We start from the raw sequence: 13,531 nt of genomic DNA on the forward strand, positions 1-13,531 counted from the left end.
TTAAATAAACATGAGTTCAAACTGTACCCCCAGTTCTAATCCAGCATGACAGAGTTCATTGGAGCCTTTCCTACTTACTTGTTACTGTTTTCTCCAATAGTAAGAAACCTGCCTCTCCTTATCTATATTATTTGTTTAACCTTAGTATACACTTAAAGTAGTTTCAGAATTGCTAACCTACACTCCTGTGAAATGCAAATTTACCAACTAGAGTGCAGTGTTTTTGTAGAGTTTTTTGTGTTTTTATCTTACTGTTTCAAGCAAAAACATTGTTTTCCAAAGTTAATTAGGTCAGCTCTTTCTCCTTCCACTCTCTTTAGTGAGGTTATGCCATATATTTGTAATACAGTTACATTCATTTATCACAAAGAGCATTCAGTCATGGGTCCCCCTGACAGACGGGTTAATTTTTTAAATTTGCATGCAATAAAAGTCACTCTGTATGCTCTACAGTTTTTTTGCACTTTGACAAATTACATAGAGTTATGTATTCACCATCACAGTACCATAGAGAACAGCTCTCTTACCCTAAAGATTCCTGTCTTCCATCCCTATAGTTTTGCCTTTCCCATGTCATATAAATGGAATCATATGATAGGTAGATGTTTAGGTCCATCTTCTTTCACTTAGAAAAATGCATTTAAGATTGTCCCTGTTGTTGCAAGACCCAATAGTTCATTCCTTTTTACTGTTAAGGATGGATATTCATTGTATAAATATACCACAGTTTATCCATTCACTGGGTTATTTCTAGTTTTGGGCAAATGTGAGTAAAGCTGCTATAAACAGTCATGTATGGTTTTTTGTGTGAACAGAAGTTTTCAGTTCACTTGGGAAAATACCTAATGGAATCGCTGGGCCGTATAAGTAGTATATTTATAAGAAATTGCCAAATAGTTTCCCAACGTGGATGCTATGCTTTGCAGTCCCATCAGCAACGACTGAGGGTTCCTGCTGTTCCACATCTCCAGCATTGGGTGGTCCATCCTCATTTCAAAGTGGAAACTGTCCCCCAACCCCTCGGACTTCTTCCTTCCTGTTGGCCCCTGCTCATATTACAAAATAATCTCAACTTTTGCTTTGCACCCTGCTGGTATTAGTGAAGGTAATGATTTTAGACTACTTTATATTTCTACTGTGCACTAAAGTACTCTCTCATTTTTAATCTCCTAAGAGTCCTAAAAGGCAACATTCTAAGGTTGGTAGGAGAGATAATGGTACCCTGTTTGAAAATAATTTCTTTCTGGCTTTTCCAAACCTCTGCTTTTATAAACCTCTTAGCTCCCTACTCAGCATCTTTTTAGCCTAACTGAACGAATCCACTGAAATACAAGGATGGTCAAGGGTCTTCACTTGGATTTGGCAGGATAGGCTAGTCCCTGTGGCTTTCCAGCTGGGCAGGTGGGCCTTAATTCATCAGGGAGGAGCCATGGGTTTGGTTCCTGCTCAGAGTCCCCGCCTCCTAACTTGGCAGCCAGCACAACGTCATAATCATTAGAGTCCCCATTTGACATCTCTTCTCCATGTTCCATTTGACTATTCTCACTCTGTGCAGATGGCTGATAAATCACATAATCCCCTAAAACCAAAAACCTTCCCGGCTGCATGACAGGTTGTACGTGGGTCCCTAGACCATCTGTCCTGCCCTCTACACGGTTTGTGTTTGAGGACGTCACTTCTTCCGCCTGCTGCTGGCTTCCGTTGGGATCTGCTGGTGGGACATTTTCATAATCTCTGCAGCACTGAAAAGACACCCATGGCTGCTGCTCCTGCATGGCCCCAAGACTGAACTCTGCCATGTTGACGTAGTCATTTGAGGTCTGAGAAGAACCTTCCTCATCGCTGAGTGGATCATTGCTCTCAGTTCCTGGAGACAAAAAACTGGTGCAGTCGCTGGCATGGCCACAGCCCTCGTCTCCCTCAGTAAATCCCCGCTCCTGAGCACTTGGGAGCACAAAGAGGTCCCCAGCGGGGTTGTTGGTAGAAGCGAGAGTCTCAGCAATTTCCTCTGCTGTGGGGACGTTGACATACTCCCTGGAGCCCTCTGAAGAAATGCTGGAGTAGTCTCCAGCCACTCTGACACCGACGCAGTGTGCTGAGGGGGTGAGGTCCCCACACATCCCGGGCCCGGCGGCATTGTCATAGATGCCCACAGCCAGCGGCTGGGCTCTGTGCACCTGGAGGGCGTCGCCTGCTTGGGAGGTCTGTGAGCGAGAGGAGACAGCCAGAGAGGACGGAAGGAGACATGGGGGAAGCCTTTCCTCTCCCCCCCAGCACCCTTCTCTCATTCTTCCACTCAGTTCTCCACCTTGGGGAATGGCTCTGCACCAGGGGTCTCAGGCTTTGGATGCTAGGCGGGTGTGAGCAAAATGGGCTGAGTTTAGGGAAAGCAACCGTGTAATGTGACGGTAAATAGTAACTGTGTTTTGGCCCCAATGTGAGGGTTCGATGGGGAGGGGAGGAGGGAGGAGCACACTGAGGGGCAATCTAGCATAGTGACTCAGACGGGGTGCAGATCCTGGCCTCACCGCTCTGCTGGGTTCGAGCAAGTTACCAAACCTCTTCATGCCTTCGTTTCCTAACTTATAAAATGGGGATCATTATAGAACGTACATTATAAGGTTTCTGTGAGGAGTGAACGGATTACTAAGGGGAAGTGTTTAGAATTGCTCCTGGCACACAGAAAACCCTGACGTGCTCGCCATAATTACTGAAGGGGCAGTTGACACAGACTCAACTGATTATGGCCATTTGGGGATGCTGGTCTGATGTTTCCAGAACTTCTGAATTTTCAAGAAAAGCTGGACATCTGGACTTTAATGTGAGATCTTTTAGATTTTTAAGAGTTGGCAACTGGCTGAAATATTCTTCAAACACTACAGAGTCCAAACTAACCATATTTGTGGGCTGAAGTCAGGGGATTCATTGCAGAATCCCCCGAGGACCCACCCAAGTCCCGGAACTAGCTTTGGCAACGGAGTTTTCTCTGCCCTGCCCTGCGTCAGTGGAGTCCAAGGATGGGACCTGCAGGAGGAGGGAGCAGAGGTGGCAATACGGAGGTAGCCACGTGGTAGCGAGAGGCCGGGTAATGACAGAAACACCATCAGCACACTGCATTTACTCGGGATCACCATAAAACCAAACGAGCAAACAAGAACTTCCCTATGGAAACGAGCACCCTGATCTCCGAAGCAGTCCCTTGACTGTCCCTGTGCCTCTGGCCTGCACCATGAGGGACTCCTGGGAACTACCCTCAGCCACAGCACCAGCCACATGGGGCCAGTTCCGAGCTGTAATTCTCTCCTTGCACCTCAAAGGGAAGCCCGCATTTGATCAAATGCTTTCCACACTAGCTACAGCGCTCAATGATTTATGACTATTTCTGCTGTTAATGATAATTAAAATAATTTGGCACAAGCCCCAGAAGTAAGTCCCAAAGCAGGGTTTTAAGTCTGTTCTGAGCACCAACAGCGATGTTGGAGCATCTGCGACCGTCCTGAGGCAACTGCTTTGAAGAGGACCCCGCTCATTTGAACAAGCAGGTTACCGTGTCTTTGTTAAAACCACCCATTGCAATTCTAACGTGTCCTGGAGGACTCGTGCCCTGGTGTCCTTCTTAGCATCCCAAGCACTGGTTCCTAGCTTTCTTACTTCCTCTCCTTGGGCAGTGGGAGGTCCTGAGGCTAGTCTTCCTGATTTATTAATGGGCCTATAAGGGTGAGTGCCAAAGGACCCACTGTTTGTCTGCAGTGACACAGATCTGTGACCTCCAACTCTTTCACCTCGGTTCCGCCAGAGACAAATAATTTCTCCCAAGGGGCAGGTCATGCACGGGCCTCTTACCACGTTGCCGGAGGAAGGGCTGTCCGAGTTTCTGGAGAGGAGGCTCTCGACACTGAACATAAGGGTACTCCTCACCTGATGTCTCCCTGGAAGGACAGAGAACAAAGCCTGAGACAGCCAGTCCCAGCTTCAGCCTGCACACTCCCTGCATCGTGGGTGGAGTGGGGCTGCGTGGTGTCTGGTGTCTGGGGGCTGGTGTTCTGTGGCGAGAGGCTCAGAACTATGAAGATGATGTGCTCTGAGACCTGGAGCCTCCTCAGCTTCTGTGGGACCTGAGAAGAGTAGCACAGGGGTGGGAGGCTGGGAAGGGAGCTCCTGGGTGAGCCCTCCCTGCGGTAATGCTGACGGCCCCATCCTTCATTCTTTGGAATATCTGCCCCACCCCTAGACACACCCATATGTCTTCTGCTACCTTAATGTCAGGAAAAACCAAAACCCCAAACCTAGACAACCCCCTGCTCCCTTTTTAGAGCTTTCTAACCCCCCCCCCCCCAATGGAGTTGCATCTTACAGTTATCTAGCCCTTTCTTTTCTATGCTCCCTGAAGGGCAGAAGGTGCTGGAAGCTTAGAGAAAGTTGCTTCCAGGTGGTGAGAGGTGCCTTCTGGGGGCAGAAGTTCTGCATGTTGACTCCACAGATTAGAAAGACCCACCTAGCACTTCTTGTCTCCGGGGCAAGAGGTCATAGATATTACTGGCTCGACGTCTGGATGGAGGCAGAGTCAGCAAGTGCAGGTAAGGAACTCGCCCTGCAGGGTAACGACACAGAAGGGGAATCCTGGGGATGAGATGCTCTCTGAAAGTATTCCCCACCCTCACCCTGCACCATAAAAAATACACTTTCACTCTTAACAAATCTGAGCTATAAGGACAGGGGACTCCGTGGATAGAGCAGGAGGAGAAAGCCAGGGCCCAGGGGTACTAGATCCAGATGGCTCTCCAATCAGCACAAAGCCTTTCGGAGCCACAGCCTGGGATCTTGCGGGAGACAAGGATCAGTGTGTTGGGTAAGAACAGAGGACTCCCTGGTGAAATAGTTTATCCCTGGGGAATAAACTGGGCTTTAAATGCCAAGCTGGATTATTGGTCTGTCTCAGCTTTGGACAAACAGGGGACTCACGCTTCTTCCGTTTACTCCAGTTCCACAGGGCGCAGAGAGCCGCGGCGGCCAGGAGGACGGCAAGGAGTCCCGCAAACCCAGAAAAGATGCTGCTGCTCTGGTCTTGATCTCTGTGAGGAAAACGGAGTGCCATGCCCCAGCCGGGGGTGGGGCTGAAGAAGATGCTTCCCTCAGGAGTTAGAGCCCGAGGATTTGGAGTGGGAGCCCGGTGAAGGAAGGCCGGCTGGGGTGGGCTGCGTGGTGGCAGAGGGTCACCTCTTCGTGGACAGAAGGAAATTGGACACAGGACAAGGAACTAACCCATGTGAATGCTCACTGGATGCCAGGGGTTTGCCTGCGAAACTTATTTAATCTTTACAACAATCCTGCCTCTCTGCGGCCAAGAAACCTGAGATTTAGATTCCGAAGGGGAAAGTAATCTATCAAAGATCACACAGGTAGGAAGGATCCAAGATGGAAAGCCAGTCAAGGGCTCTTTGGGCCCAAAGATCATGTTCTTTCCACTGCCTCACACCGGCCTCCAGACTTGGGAAGGCAGGTTCATCTGTCCTCGCTTCCCCGTTCCCACTCCCGGGCTTCCTCTTTGGAGGAGGAAAGGATTAGCCGATTTACAACTGGGGAGTGGCTCTGTGACGGAGGCCAGCTTGTGTGCACTTGAATAACCTTCTCAGCACCAACTTGCGGAGCTGGTCCCCAAGCAACGCTCTGTTCTGTGGAATTGAACCAACGCCAATGCACTGAGCAAGTTCGGTGCAAGTTACAACTTCCCTGCGGCGACGGGGCCGCTGCTCTTCATTGCCTGCGGTGGCAGCGGGCAGCCAGCCGAGGTCACCGAAGGAATCACTGGCAGACCCGCGACCCCCAGCTGTCAGAAACCAGGCCATCTGCCAGGGAAGGTTTTCCTCCTCCTGAGTTCTAGGCTTGTCTATCCGACTCTATCCTGGTCATTTCCACGAGGCTGCCTAACACCTCAAACCAAATCTGTCTGCACAGAGCTCCCTTCTCCCATAAGCCCGCTCCTCCTCTGGTGTTTCCCACCATCCAGTAGCTCCACCTAAAATCACCCTTGGGCGCTCTCCCTCTAGGCAGCATGCCCATGCCTTCTCTTCCCCCACAGGCATGTGTCCCCTAACCTCAGGGACCCCATGAGACTTGCAGCCAGGGGAGCAGTGGGCAGCAGCAGCTCGCCCCGGGCTAACCCCCGAGCCTGTCTCCAAGGCCCCCCTTCTCCCTGACTTCCCAGCGAGCCACAGCAGCCCAGCCTCGGCTCTCCTGTTGCTTCTGTGCCCTTCCTTGTTTTATCGTCTTAAGCATTTTTTTGCTGCAGTCAATAAATTCTTGCTTCCTTTTCTGCACTTGGTCTCTTGATTGAAATCTTTCCCTCAAGAAGACAAGAACCGAGGTCTCCCCATCTCCCCAGTAAAATGTATTTGGTGCTGTGACTAGGATTGTTTTATCACCAATCACCCTTGCCACCGTGGCTTGAAGGACATGACTGACTGTTCTCTTTCCTCCCTGCAGCTTTTCCTCTGGCCATGGGGCTTTTTCTCTCTGCAGATTGCCGTACTGTGCAGGCACCTTGGAGCATTTGTTTGGAGTTAAATTCAGGCTTTCTTTGAGCTTTTTTTTTTTTTTTTTTTAAATCCTGGAGGCAGAGCTAAAGATTAAGGGTTGAGAGACTCTAGGGTTAAGATAACAGGACAGAAAAAAAAAAAAAAAAAGATGGCTGGTTTTTAACTTTGGCTTTTCAATTAGAATTGCTTTCTGAGGACCATAAATGAGGGCTCCCTAAAATTACCTCAAACCTTCAGTCCTTCCCTTTACTGGCTCCTACATTATTTACATTAAGAACCTTTTAGAAAAACTCTCCTCGATCTATAAAACCCCTTTACCCTATTATCTATCCTCTGGACACACTAGCTCTATTTTTCTTTTCTGCCCCTTTTCCTTAGTTGAGCAGACTTGCCTGCTCCCAGATTCCTAGGCATATCCCACCCCAACCAGGTCTGCGAAGACACTCGTCACCTGGTAAAACTTGACTTCCCATCCTCTCAGATTATGGTGAGATTACATGGTCTCATCCCCCTAGACCCCTGAGACTTCAGACTCTAGCCCCCGAGCGCTCTGAAGCCAGGCTCTGGAAGTGACCCCAGGATGCTGGGCTCTCTAATTCCTAACCTGGGATTATGGTGAGAACACGGGGTACCCTCTGTGTCTCACCCCGCTAGATGGCTGTGCCATCAGAAGCTGGCCTTCCAGCGCTGGGACCCTAGGTCTCTGGGATTGACCCTAGGACCCTGGGCTCTCTGATTCCTAACCTCCAGATGGGGAATCAACCTTCTATGCCAGACAGGAGTCCCCCTGGCCTGGATTTTGGCTAACTGGGCACAATTTGAACCCCAGACCTTAAAAAGAAAAGACATTTTCTATTGTAATTCAGTCTGGCCACAATATAAGCTCCCTGATGGGGAGTTATGGCCTCAAAACAGGAGCATTACTCACAATAGCATCTTTTTATTAACTCTCTTCAAGCAACAGAGCAAATGGTCAGAAATACCTTAGGTTCGGACATTTTTCCATATTACATGAACAGGAGGATCTCCTCTGGAAATGTAAATTGACTACCCTGACTGTATTACAGCCAAATAAAGACTTATCTTGGAACCCTGCCTAAAGGCCCACAAAGTTCCCCCACCTACACCTACTGGTTTCTGAGAGCAAGGCAACAGAATTGCTAAATGGGGTCTGGTAGGAGACTGTAGAGGAGTTTGTTTCTATTGTAGAAAGCCAGGTCACCTTAAAAAGAATTGTAGAAAACCAAAATGGGACTTAGGAAGAGAAAAGAAACCAGAAGCAAGCATAGAGTTGCTCCAAGGGTGTTTCCCCTTCTCAACAGTTTGGGAGAAGTTAAAATTATCATAAGAAGGGAAGCCACTAAGGCCATTATAGCTACTGGGACTACTTCCCCTATTTCTAACCACACCTAACCTAAGTTGCCTCCTCCTTCAGTGTAAAGCTTCTGTACCAATGGCAGAAATATTTAATCAATATCTGACTTAAAATCAGAACCTGTTCCCTTCCAACTAGGAGAAATGGACAGAAGTTCCATATATCTAAGACTTTATGGCTCTAAGAGGCTACCCTAAGCTATGTGCTGTCTGTAAACTAGAAAAAATGTACCCAAGTGGAAAGAAACATTCTAAAAATGGATAGATGAATTTGTCAGTCCATTGCCAACATTTGGGTGACAGGCCAATTGTTGAGGCATTGAAAAATTGTCCTTGTTTTACAAATGAAGTCTTCACAGGGCCAGAAGTGTGGCTCCAGAAACAACTCAAAATCCACTAAATCTTTTACCTTCCTCAAAACCTCCTCTAATGGGTTCAAAAATGCTTATAAATAACTGGCTTTATGAAACCAATGTCCTTCTAGGAGGAGCTTGCATCTCTTTCCCTGTACCTTTGAGATACAAATACCTGAAAAAACTCTTAGCTGAGCCATCTTTTACTTATTTATTTTTAACTTTTTTCAATCCTTACCTGAGGATATTTTTTCCATTGTTTTTCAGAGAGAGTGAGAGAGAGAGAGAAACGTGGATGTGAGAGAGACACATCAATTGGTCCTGTGTCCCCCCCCTGCCGCATGAGCCTGGACTGGGACCCAGGACTAAGCCTACAACCGAGAGGTGTATTCTTGTCCAGAAGCAAACCCGGGACCCTTCAGTCCATGAGCCAGTGCTCTAACCATTCAACCAAACCAGCCAGGGCTAGCTGGGCCATCTTTTAGGATGCAAGTTTCTGGAAGGTAATCCTCATTAAAAGAAAAAACCCGCCACTTTAGCCATTTGAGCAGATGAACTAACTCACTTCAGCTGTTAAACATTGATTGCTAGAAAAGTCTTAAGTTCGCTTGCTTTTGGCTTTTTATTGCAGAAAGTCTGTAAGTAGATTTGGAGCCGATGAATGTCTTGTGCTTTTTGGAGGTAGTTGCTTGAAAGTGAGTGTGTTTGCCATGAAAGGAACCTATGTTTCTAAAGGTCATGAAATGTGTTCACCAACATCAATCTAAGGAATGCTGGTTACTTACTCCTTGGTTAAGCTTGTTTTTATTTCCCTAGAACAATATGGTAAATTATATCCTCATAAACAATATCGAGACATTTATATATTTCTCCCTACCGAATCCCTCCAGAATTTGACAACTCTCAAGGAGTGAATATTATTTGCATTACAATTCATTTGTTTGCATAAATCCAATAAGAATCTGTTCTCTTTACGCATAAAACCATCCATTCTTTGACTGGAATGTCATGATCAAGAGAGAAATTCCTGGACTCTGGCTGTCACCGGAAAGACTTAAATAATTGAGATTGACTTTGAAGCCCATAAATGCCCCTTGAAAAAAATGGCCTGGTACCTTGCTTGTTCACACAGTTCATGGCAGTCTTTCCAGGTAAGGAACAAAGGTTCCTATCCTGAAGATGGCAAAGAAAGAAACTCAGGACATTTTGGGGACCTCAAGAATGTGAGGAATCCACCCAAATCTATAGGCATTGCAGGCAAATTCAGATAGCAACTGTGTGGCTTGGCTTCTGCACCCCAAGGGGCTGGCTAAAGCTCAATCTGAAGATTTCTTATGAATGAAATTCCAGCAAAGCAGATTTTAAAAAGCCTATGTAATCAATTGCTATTCTTACTGCATTTATGCAAATAATTAGGCCAAATTAAAACTAAACTTAATAAAGTAAATAAATTAGTCCTTAATTTGGCTCTTTAATAAAATTGAATGTGATTTCAGGGAGAAAAATTGTGTTTCATGGAAATCGCAACGCCCAATTGTGGATACTGGACTTTAGTGCAGTTCACTGTCTTTAAAGTTTCATTTTTGTCTATAAACTGAACTGATTCCTGAATTCTTCTAGTTGTCATCAAGCCTCCAACCTAATGTTTCATTTTTCTCCCATGTGTTGACTTGGAATTATTAAGAACTGTTGATGCAATGTCAACCATACAGAATTTACCTGAGCATCTGATGCTATCAAATTGTTACTGTTTGCTTTCATTCCAGCAAAAGAAACTTTAAGCCTTCTCGACTGACAGTCTTACAGACTCAGAAACTGGTTTATAATTTGCTATGATCATTAATCTTTGTTTTTTCCTTTCTGTTTGCATAGGCATACTCCTTATTACCTAATTAGTTGTTTATACAATATAGATCTATCTACATCACCATCTCCTGAAGTGCAACTCTATTGCAGTCTCAAATCCCATTCCCTTGTCTCCCTTAGATCAGGCAGGGACAGAGACTTCCATACCCTCACTAGGCAAGGACCAAGACCATTATCAGCAGGAAGTAGTTACTGAAAACAGACCATCCTCCCTCATCAACCCTAAAAGATTTTAGGGGTGGAAATCTCTGAGGGAGGAATGTTATTGCTAGGAAAATTCCAGCACAAGCAGAACAGAGAAACTGAGACAGATAGTTAAATAGCATTTTGCAGCTACCTAGTAAATCCTATCTTCCCTAAACCAAGGACACTTGAGAGTAAATGGTTTCCACTTCTCCTTTCCCAACCGGAGGGTAAATAGCTTAAATCACCCTACTCACAGATAGCAGAAATCCAGTTAGTGCCACTGGCCAATCCCACCCAAGGACAGACAAATTGGGAGAATAAATCTCATTTTGGTATGGCAGCCTAAAGCTGATGAATATTCTATTGCTCTAAGACCTCCCCTAAATGCCCAGCCTTTGTTTTATTTTTTTAAATGTTTTATTTATTGATTGATTTTAGAGAGGGAGGAAGGGCGAGAGAGAGAAACGTAGATTTGTTGTTCCACTTATTAATGTATTCATTGGCTGATTCTTATATGTGCCCTGACCGGAGATTGAACCCACAACCTTCGCTTATCAGGATGATGCTCTAACCAGCTGAGCTACCTGGCCGGGGCCTAGACCAGCCTTTAAAACCCCTGAAAATGAAGGTCCCAATGTGCTGGTGCTCTCCCTCCAGGGAGCATGCCTGTGCCATTCCCTCCCCCTCCTTCCCCCACGGGCACATATCCCCTAACCCATGCGACTTGCAACCAGGGGAGCGATGGGCAGCAGCAGCTCGCCCCGGGCTAACCCACTGAACCTGTCTCCAAGGCCCCCCTTCTCTCTGACTTCCCAGGGAGCCACAGCAGCCCAGCCTCGGCTCTCCTGTTGCTTCTATGCCCTTCTTCGTTTCATTGTCCTAAATACATTTTTTGCTGCAGTAAAATTCTTGCTTTCTTCTTTTCAAAATAAAATAATAAAATAAAATAAAATAAAATCCTCCTTGGGTGTTCTCTTTCTCTCATGTCCCACTCCTGGTCAGCCAGCAGATTCTGCTGCTCAACCCTGGGCATCTCTCCCGAACCCAGTTACCTCTCTCCGCTCCTCTGCCACCACCTGGCCTAAGCTGCAGTGTGTTCCACACGGGCCTTTGCAATAACCTTCCTAATGGGTCGTCTTGATTTTACCCGTCGCACCAATACACCAGCTTTACACATGAGCCAGCCTGACCCTCCAAACAGTAAATCAGACTGTGTCGTCCTCTGCTCGCAACCCTCCGTGACTTCCCATCACACCTGGGATGACATCCACAGTCCCAACCCAGTGAGCCCTTCACAGCTCCCGCTGCGCTGGCCTCCTCCTGCGCCTCCCGACTCTGCCAGGACTCCTGTTCCTTGCCCACGCTCAGCACAGCGCTGTCTCAGACCTGCTGCGCTCTCCCCCGACTGCCTGCAAGGCTCAGTCCCTCATTTAATTCAGGCCTCTTCTGAAATGTCACCTCCTGGCCACACCTTATTCTCAGTTCCCTTACTCTGCTCTGGTTTTTCTTCATAGAGTTTATGACGGACATTAAATTATACATTCATTTGTTTATCTGCTTGTATTTGACTCTCCCACTTGACCGTAAGCTCCAGGAGGTCATGGACTTGTCTATCACGTTCGCCTGGTGCCTGGAACAGTAAGGGCCTGATAGACATTTGTTAAATGAATAAGTGAATTAATAAACAAATTAATGAATACAGAAATCTTTTTTTTTGGAGGGGTGGAAATCCAGGGTTCTGACTTTATGAATTCATTCCCCATCAATGCCCCTCCCTGTCCACCTGCAAGTGACACATGTTTGTCATGATAACATTTATTTCCCCGAACTGCAGCAATTTTAAATTCATTATTATTGAGTTGTACCGTTGCCATAGCACCGAAATTTATACCTGCCAGTGTTGCTAAAGTTCTGACTGCTGATGAACTTTTATTTTTGTTAGGAAGACATGGAAAGTAAAGGTAAAGCATATAATTGATATCTGTGATTAGTTCTGTGAGATTTTATGTCCTGAAGCATATCTTTTTTTTTTTTTTTTTAATCCTCACCTGAGGATATGTTTTTCATTGCTTCTGCAGAGAGAGTGGAAGAGAGAGAGAGAAACAGCGATGTGAGAGAGACGCATGGATTGGTTGCCTTCCCCATGCACCCGACTGGGGGCGGGGATCGAGCCTGCAGCCAAGGTACGTGCCCTTGGCCGGAATTGAACCCGGGACCCTTCAGTCCGCGGGCCGATGCTCTAACCACTGGGAAAACCGGCCAGGGCCTTAAACACATCTTTATCATATCTATGATTACATGTTTCATTCATGGCAAGTTTTTAAGACCTAAAATACATCTTTGGGAAGTGAGCCTTTTGTTTTTATCATGCTGGGACCTAGTACTTTTTTGAGGAGCCGTTGGTGGGACCTGAGATAGGAAAGATTGAGGACAGTGATCAGGGCCTCTGAGGAGTGAGAAATTCAACCAGGCCAGGCAGTTAGCTCTAAGAAAATCCTGTGTTATCACAGCTTTTCCTCTCCCCCAATGACTCCTTTTATTCCTTAACACCTATTCCTTTCCTCTTAGAGCAAAATTCCCTGAGCCTCGAGTCTGGTGGTCTCAGCGGGCCTGGGCCTCGTTGTAAGGATGGCAGCCCTGCTGGGTTGGAAGCCCCCCAGGGTAGGCCAGTGTTCTCCGTGACTGTTCACTACCCTGAGCCACTCACCCGTCCAGCCTGCTGAGCGTCACCTTCAGGGTGCTGGGCTCCGGAGTCCTCCCTCTGATTTCTGAAAGGGTCGGGGTGATGACATCCATGGTCACAGGATGTTTGCCACTTTTCCTAAGTTGCTGACTCCCAGGAGAAAAGGAAAATTAGTTTGCATTTTACATATAATCCTGTGTGGTAGAACCACTTTTTTTTTTAAAAGTAGATAAGAATGACAGAAATCCTCCTTGTCTCCACGTCTTCCAAACACTCCCTAACACACAATTTTTTACTCTCAAAATTTCTTCTTAAATCTTTATTCACCAAAGGGCCCCCCGCCCACACACAAAATGTCTATTGGTTTTTAAACTTCAAATCTTTCTTTCTAGAATTTTCTTTCCCCAGCAAACTCCCTACCTTGTGTCTACCCCTGAAATGTCAGGCTGTTACCCAAAATACAAAAGCGACAGGTTTGGTTCTACCTGGATGTGGCTGCAACGCCCGCTGCAGGAGGGCAGAGCTCACCCGGG

General features: G+C 46.7%; 1 protein-coding gene across 1 annotated transcript; it reads right to left on the minus strand.

Annotated features, from left to right (window-relative positions):
- Positions 1–1,189: 1,189 nt before the first annotated feature.
- Positions 1,190–13,112, minus strand: LAX1 (lymphocyte transmembrane adaptor 1). The gene is made up of 5 exons (XM_016215744.2): positions 13,023–13,112; positions 4,963–5,072; positions 4,496–4,591; positions 3,844–3,929; positions 1,190–2,204 (listed from the first exon to the last, which is right to left on the minus strand). The coding sequence occupies exons 1-5, from the start codon at positions 13,109–13,111 to the stop codon at positions 1,350–1,352; spliced, it is 1,236 nt and encodes a 411-aa protein (XP_016071230.2). The 5' UTR covers position 13,112; the 3' UTR covers positions 1,190–1,349.
- Positions 13,113–13,531: the final 419 nt, after the last annotated feature.

This window comes from Miniopterus natalensis, chromosome 19, assembly GCF_054644295.1.
Source record: "Miniopterus natalensis isolate mMinNat1 chromosome 19, mMinNat1.hap1, whole genome shotgun sequence".
Classification (NCBI taxonomy): Eukaryota; Metazoa; Chordata; class Mammalia; order Chiroptera; family Miniopteridae; genus Miniopterus; species Miniopterus natalensis.